This window comes from Pinus tabuliformis, chromosome J (genome assembly GCF_031772625.1).
Source record: "Pinus tabuliformis cultivar Carrire ecotype Pingquan chromosome J, CPIR1, whole genome shotgun sequence".
Classification (NCBI taxonomy): domain Eukaryota; kingdom Viridiplantae; phylum Streptophyta; class Pinopsida; order Pinales; family Pinaceae; genus Pinus; species Pinus tabuliformis.
Genome location: NC_142295.1, coordinates 382,340,420 through 382,348,126, shown reverse-complemented (window position 1 = coordinate 382,348,126; position 7,707 = coordinate 382,340,420). Strand labels below are relative to the sequence as shown.

The 7,707-nt window shown below is 32.0% G+C and overlaps 1 protein-coding gene across 1 annotated transcript; it reads right to left on the bottom strand.

The window, feature by feature from the left end:
- Nucleotides 1–349: 349 nt before the first annotated feature.
- On the bottom strand, nt 350–6,836 carry LOC149227367 (ALA-interacting subunit 3-like). The gene is made up of 8 exons (XM_089375490.1): nt 6,529–6,836; nt 4,956–5,014; nt 4,652–4,726; nt 4,339–4,464; nt 4,073–4,143; nt 3,043–3,343; nt 2,253–2,542; nt 350–1,138 (listed from the first exon to the last, which is right to left on the bottom strand). Exons 1-8 carry the CDS (start codon nt 6,611–6,613, stop codon nt 1,075–1,077), a joined length of 1,071 nt encoding a protein of 356 aa, XP_089231616.1. The 5' UTR covers nt 6,614–6,836; the 3' UTR covers nt 350–1,074.
- Nucleotides 6,837–7,707: the final 871 nt, after the last annotated feature.

Below are 7,707 nucleotides of genomic sequence, written 5' to 3'. Positions count from 1 at the left end.
ACACCAAATTGATGTAAAGACTCATCTTAATAAGGTTATTTAGCTACTAAATCTTATGATATATATACTACCCTTTAAATTTAAATCTATAATCTATTAAAAAAAAAATACATTTAACCTTAACAACAGTGTATAAAATAAACTTATATAAAAATTTAAGAATATTTATATTAAAAATAAAAGAAATTATTCAAATAACTTTAACTCTAAACTTGTATATAAAAATTTAAGAATATTTATATTAAGAATAAAAAAATTATTCAAATAACTTTACACAGAAAAACTTTGAAGTCAATCAACAATTTACACCCTCAACAATTATTGAAGATCATTGTTTGAATAACTTATCATTGTTTGCATATCTTACAATGGTTAGTCGACTTGTTTTCCTAAACGCAACGATTAAAGCCTGATCCCAAAAACCTAAGTAATAAATTTAGCCGAAGCATAGGATTGCCATTTGTTTCAGTGGATAACAGCTGCTAACATATCTATGAATTCCACACCTGGAAAATATTAATCAATGTCGTATTTGCTGTAACGAGTCTTTTCAACATATATATATGTGTATGAATTGAAGGCAAAATTTTAAATCCATAAACTTGGACAGTTTTCATATTTGAAACATAATGGCATGCATATATGCTTTGACATCTTAATGGCCATAAAAACAACATATTTACAAAGCCAAACCTGGCAAAAATCAAGCAACAGATTCTGTTGTTTCTATGTTCATACAGGTGCCCAAGGCATATATGGAGGCCATGCATGTTCAAGGTTTGGTGAATCTGTTATCTCTATGTTCATAGAGGTGCCCAAAGCATATATGCATGCCATGTATGTTTCAAATATGAAGGCTGTCAAAGTTTATGGATTTGAAATTTTGTCTTCAATTCATATATATATTGAAAAGACTAGTTACAGCAAATACGCCATTGCTTTTATGTTTTCCAGGTGTGGAATTCATAGATATGTTAGCAACAGTTATCCATTGAAATATAGAACATCATATATGAAGGCAATATATAGCATCAAACACAGGTCAGAAAACCCAGTACAAGTACAATGACTTCGTCAGCTTGACCGTTCCTCTGGGCTGTTACTGTTCGCTGGTAAATATGCAGCATTACCCAAAAGCCTGCAAACAAAAAAGAATCAACATTAGACTCCTTACAGAAATAAAAAATGCCCGGAATCTTCTGAAGACTGGGGGAAACTCTCCAGCAAATTTACGGTTACCATCAAGTTGTCAAAATGGTGTATTTTTTCGTTTTATTTACATCAATAACCATCTTTATCTAGATTGTTCATTTTGCAAATATTCTAAAATATAGAGTAAGGTGATTGATAATCTTATTTCAAAATATTCTCAAAATTAACTATTGATTTTTAGTAAAATTTACATATAGATAATGTTTCCATGGCTTCCATGCTGAGTTTGGAATTGGTTTGAGATTTATAAAAAATAGTTGAGAGATTTCTAAACTCCTATTTTCAAGGTTAGAAATAATTGGATCTATATTCAACTATATAATTGTATTGTAATTGAATGCAAGAATATAGTAGAGATATCATTTTGTGTGTATTTTTGAATACTATGTAACAATTTTTTAATTTTTTTGTATTGAGAATATAAACTCAAGGTGAGATTATAAAATTTGATAATCTGATTTCAAAATATTCTCAAAATCAACCATCAATTCTGACATTCATCCCACATATATCCTAGCTAAATAAAATCTATACATCCTTGCTAAATGGGATTGAGATCCTATACTAAGTGGCTAGAAATTTTGTTGGAAAGGCAGAGGAAACAAAACAGAAATTCACACATAAAACACGAATTGTTTCTCTTCTATTGATCACACAAAACATGATTCTTACAATGAACTCGGTGAAAGGTATTTAACCTTTTCCAACTAGCGACTTGCCTAAAATATCTTGACATGCAACCACATATTAAAAGTTGTCTATCACTTCACTTCACTTGACTTGACTCAACACTCAATCACTAAATTTATTCTAACATGCACTCATTCTAACATGCACTGTTACTCCACATGCACAAATAATTACAATTTCTAACAAATTTAACTAACGACTATAAAGAAAACATGCACTGTTCAACACTAGACCAAACCCAGACCCATTTTGGCCTACAGGTACCCAACATTAAGTGACTGTCATAAATTGTACCACACACTAAAATTAAGTGACTGGCATAAACTATACCACACGCTAAAATCACGTACCTCGGCCTCGTTATATGCATCAAGAGGAAGACCATTGCCAAAAAGATGCACAGACCTCCAACAGTGAGGTAAGCTATCCCGAGAAAGTTGTTCTTCCCTCCAAGAAAACTGGTGGTAGAAAGTACCAGCTTCTTCGTGCCACCAAAAGTATAGGTATTATAATTATTAAACAAATTCACTGTAATGCTATCATTTTCTTTGAGGTCCTCCTCAATCCGTCCATACAGCTTCCTGAAGGTTGGAAGTGCGGCTAGTCGCATCCACACCATAAGATCCTCTTCCCCACTTAACTGCCATGTTCATCCAAACGAAGCAGTAAGCAATGGTAATCACTGAATCACATTACCAACCAGCCAATTAAAGGCACAAGTTTCCAGACTGGTGAATTCTTCTTCGGGAATTGGATGGTATTGTTTGCAATCTCATAGTTTAATTAGGCGGAGGAGTTGTTTAGAAAGTTGTGGAAATTCCTGTTATATTTAAAGAAAATTTGGCAAGGATTTTTGTAAATCTAAATTATAGTTGTTAAATTTCAAAATTAAGTGCTTTATATTTTTGATGGTGCTAAATCCATTTCCACCATCAAAAACAAGATTCAAATATTGTTTTTACAAAATTTTTAAATTTTTTACCTACATTCCAACCACTCTTAAATGCCGAGCCAATTCCTCCACCTCGATAGACGACTCAGTTTGCAAAGCTATAAACAATCACACAAATACAGCCTGATATTTGCGAACCCCTAACACGCAATCAGTCAACCAGCCAATCTGTAAAGGATACCACTTACAGGGATTGATGAATTGAGACTCGCACCGCCAATCGGAGTTTCATTCTGAAAATTCGTGGGAAAAACGTCCTTTCCATATTTATCTTCACGATCACTTTTCCACGCAATACCTTTCCTGTTCACTGTCAGCGATGTGTCCCCTCTGGAGAAGTTGTAAGTATCATTGAACAAACTCCAAGCTATGAGGCCACATGGAATAATTGCAAGATTATTTCCAGTTGTTGCTTCAGGGTCACAACCTGTTGTGGTATTCCCACTACCGGCATAAAGTAGCTGATCGTCATTTATGCTGGTAACGTACCTGCACATGTTTATAATACATCAGAAATGCCCTAGTCAACATTCACTACATATAAAATCACAAAAGGGTTATTTCATGGATTAATAGCAAATAAGCCTCTTGAACGCATAAACCAACCTTCTAACGAGTAGTATAATACATCATTTTTTCAAAGTTTTAAATTTTAATAATTATTGAAATGGTATAATATTTTTAAAATTTTAAATATTAAATTAATTTATATATTTAGAAATATAATTGTGTAATATAAAATTATATGTATATTTTTTATTAGATAAAATTTAAAATATAAAACATTTAAAATTATACCATAAATAATCAAAACATTTAAGAATATAAAACATTTATGGTTATACTGTAACTTTTATCTTGCAAAGTTAAAAATATAAAACTTTGAAATTTTCATTATAACATTTATAAATAATCTGAAAAAAATACTGCTCTTACTCATTCAATTAATCATTTCAGATTGTTTGACTAGTGTGAGGCTTATTCAATTAATCTGTCACCTTTTATTTATTATCAGTTTGTTCTATTCACAGAAAACCCAAATCTTTGTACTTGGTATTCATATCACTTTTATTGCAATTTATACTCATGAATCTTTATGCGATGCTATAAAACGATATTGGATGTTGGAAATGGAATCTCTTTCTTATAAAAAAAGATAGATGAGAAGCAGTCTATGTTTTTGTAAGGTCAAATAACAACAAATGCAATCTCACTCACCGACGATGGTTCTGATAGAAGTTATCAAGCTGGTAATATACATAAATTGGATGTGTCATATTCTTTGGCACCTGCAGAGTCAGCAAAATATTCTGTTACATTGTCTGTAAATATTTGTAGTTATGATAATACCTTCATGTTCAACAAGTATTTGTCACAGAATTAACTTCATCCATTGTTATCTATTACTTCATAAATTAGAGATGAAGAATTATAAATCTATAGAATTGAATACTAGCCATAAGGAACAAGGATGAACCCCTCACTTTTATTATATGACTGCAGTTTTTAGGAATCGTACTATCTTGTATATAGGCCAGTTTGACATCCGTACTAACTCTATACTGCAGAGGTAGGCAGTCTGTTTCATATTGGTACACAATTTCCACAACCTGAAAATGAAAATAAATCATTGGTACTTCAAACATTAAATATGAAACTGAAAAATGTTAGTTGTGAGTCTTGGAACAGTTACAATAAAACTTTAAATAGACATTAATGGTAAGATAAAGAGTACATACTCCATGTGATACAATAAAACTTTAAATAGACATTAATGGTAAGATAAAGAGTACATACTCCATGTGATACAATTAGAGAAACAACTCCAAAGGGGATGAAGATAGCTCCCACTAATATGAAGATTGCCATGACCTAAAATCAGATAATCACTTTAGGATAGCTATACTGTAAAGTATTTAAAGAGCTTAATATCTTGAGAAGGCAACAAATACTACATATGAACTTGAAAACATATCCTGCCTCGCGAGGATAGAAACTAAGAAAAGTTCACCTAAAATAAGCTCTGGCATTCATTCCCTCGTTGTATGCTTTTATTGTTAGCAGCTAAGGATTATCGTAATGCCATAGAGTGTGAACTTACCCATTCTGGTGTCCAAACTGGGTTACATGCAGGGAGCTCTTGTTGAGTGAACTTGTAAGCTGGAAACACGAGAAATAGAGACATCTTTAATATAAAGTTGCCAAACAGAACCATCTATATGATTATAAAAAGCACAGTTCTATCCTCCATAGAAAAGCCATGTACCACAAATTACACAATACCATAGGTTGGTTCTAAACTAAGTGCATATTTTGTATGCATGATGTGAAGAAAATATTTTGTATGATTTGAAAGGAAAGGCTTGGAATGCAATGAACTTCGCATTGCTAGATTTTACAGTGATGTTTGCTTCCCCTTCACAAGAAAAAGGGGAAATATTCTCGTATTAATAACAGGACATCAATGTATCTAATGCTTTAAAATGTAAGGATTGCCTATCTTCCTCTTAAAAATCCTCCAATGCAAACATGAAGATATTAATGGTATGCAAATATACACAACCAATATGAAAGGAGCATAATAAATCTAAATGACAAAATCCCTCTAAAAAAAGCTATGAAAGGTACATAGAAAGTCTAAATGACAAACTCCCTCTATTAAAAAAAGGAGCAGCTTGTATTGTGGTATGTTCTTCCATGAAAGAGAAAAGGTTCATGTTCCCAAAGGAATACCTGCTATAAGGTATGGAAGTTATCACATAGCAGGGAAATATGCAATGGGGAAAGTGCTATACAATGAACTCAACCTACCAAGTAATAGCTGCATAAAGCTGCCATTTAATGTGTTTTCCAGAAAAAGAAGATACTTTACAAAATGAAATGGAATGGAAAACATTACAGCTGTCTTTATATTGATTGTAAATTTCTGAAACTTTAGAAAAATGATTGTAAATTTCTGAAACTTAAAGAAATTCTGAGGGACATGGAGGAAGCCAATTGTTTTACTTTGCTTAAACCCATTATATTTTCTAAAATATTCCAAAATCTGAAATCTGATAAATATTATAAACATGTCGAAAAAGTCAATTGAAAATGGTAACAACCTTCCAGATCTCTAATTCGTTGTGTGATATCAATAACGTTCTATGTCTTTTGTGATTTCAATAACATCCCACTGGTAAGTACCACCTGCTGGAGAAACACTAATTGGCCTTCGTAACAAATAGGGTAAAACAGAGATAAACTGTGAAATGTGTCAGCTTAAGTTATGCAAGTTAACAATGGTATCTCTTCCTCAACCATGGAATCCAAACACAATGCCCCCAACCACCTTTTTTTTTGGACTAAATATAGCTCCATATCTATTGGGAAAACACACATTCTTAATGTGACTTGACAGGTCTGCAATTTATGATCTTTCCATTGAAGCCTTCAAATACGAAATATGTCAAAAACAAGTCAAACAACTGTGATGGATTCATACTGTAACGAAAATGGAATTAAGTTTTATGCATATCTTGTTCTGATCAATGAAACAATGTAATAAGATCACAACCAAATGATTACAGGCAAAATCGGCTGGACTTTCATTGACAGGATAGGCAGACAATTCCCAGATGAAATTTTTATAACTTTTATTTACAAAACAATTTACAGAGATTGGAAGAAATTACATTTGGGTCGCCTTGATTGCGTTGTGGGTGCTGCTGAATTTCCTCCTCCGTTCGTTGCAGATGTGGTAGCTCCATTTGAGTTCATGGATCTCTGCCAATTCTTTACTAAATTTCGCTGTTATTTCGGATGACGTATGTCTCCAATTGCTCAGATCACAGCTTATCAGAAGAAGTAGAACTCATTGACTTCATAAAACCCAGATTTATGAAAAAGGAGAGTCAGAGCCGAGGAATTTGAACATGAAAAAGCGGGCGAGCCTGAAGCACCAAAATAGGCTTCAAGGCTTCAAGTCTTGTAAGCTATGGAAGACCTTTCTTCCTGTCAGAGCCTGCACACGACGAGTCAACGAAGATAACGTAAAAGCTGTTCCACTGTCGCATGACATATGCGATGAGGTGCAGGATGCGTTGAATCTTTTGACATTATTTTACAAATTTGGTATGAATTTGAAATCATCACTACGCCTACTATGAATTTTGAAATGGTTTGGGTTATCGAAATCGTAATATAGAAGTATTTAAAGATAGAATCGAATTTTAAATTCCTTTTAGTGTAAAATGACTACTTTGTTACGACTGAAGTACAGCTGTACAATTTTTTTTTTGAAATAAAATAGATTACCTAAAAGTATATTGCTATGTTGTTTGTCATTCGTAGTTATTTATCGATATTTGGATGGTTATGGAGCAAATCAACCTTTCAAGTTTTCTTCACATTAAGAATCAAATTTGAAAGGGAAAAATTATATTTTACTTTAAAAGATTAATTTTATTTTAGTTTTAAATATTGATAAGTTACGATAATATAATTTTTTTATAATGTATATTTTACGTATTATATTTTTTTATTGTTATTGAATTAAAATTTTTGTGATCTATATTAAGTTTTTGAGACATGTTTTTGGCGATAATATATCAAAATTCGTTTGGAATCAGTAAGTGTGGTTCATTTTGACAACTATGAACCATACTCGCTGGTTTGAAATGCATTAGCAAATGAATTTTGATGTGATTATCTCAAAAAACCTGTCTCAAAAACCCTTTATTATGTTAAGTCAAATTGTGAAAATCTCAAACTAATCATCTTTATCAACAAACCACAATCTCAAGTAAACTTGAATGAAAATATACATAAATAACATTGATTTGCTAGTTTTACAATCTATATAAAAATTATAT

What these genes read in the sequence shown, in the direction of transcription:
- LOC149227367 (XM_089375490.1), bottom strand. Translation starts at nt 6,613, where the DNA reads ATGAACTCAAATGGAGCTACCACATCTGCAACGAACGGAGGAGGAAAT. An exon ending in GTCTCAATTCATCAATCCCT is followed by an intron (nt 2,543 to 3,042) that starts GTAAGTGGTATC and finishes TGAACATGGCAG; the next exon opens with TTAAGTGGGGAAGAGGATCT. An exon ending in ATGCATATAACGAGGCCGAG is followed by an intron (nt 1,139 to 2,252) that starts GTACGTGATTTT and finishes TTTTGTTTGCAG; the next exon opens with GCTTTTGGGTAATGCTGCAT.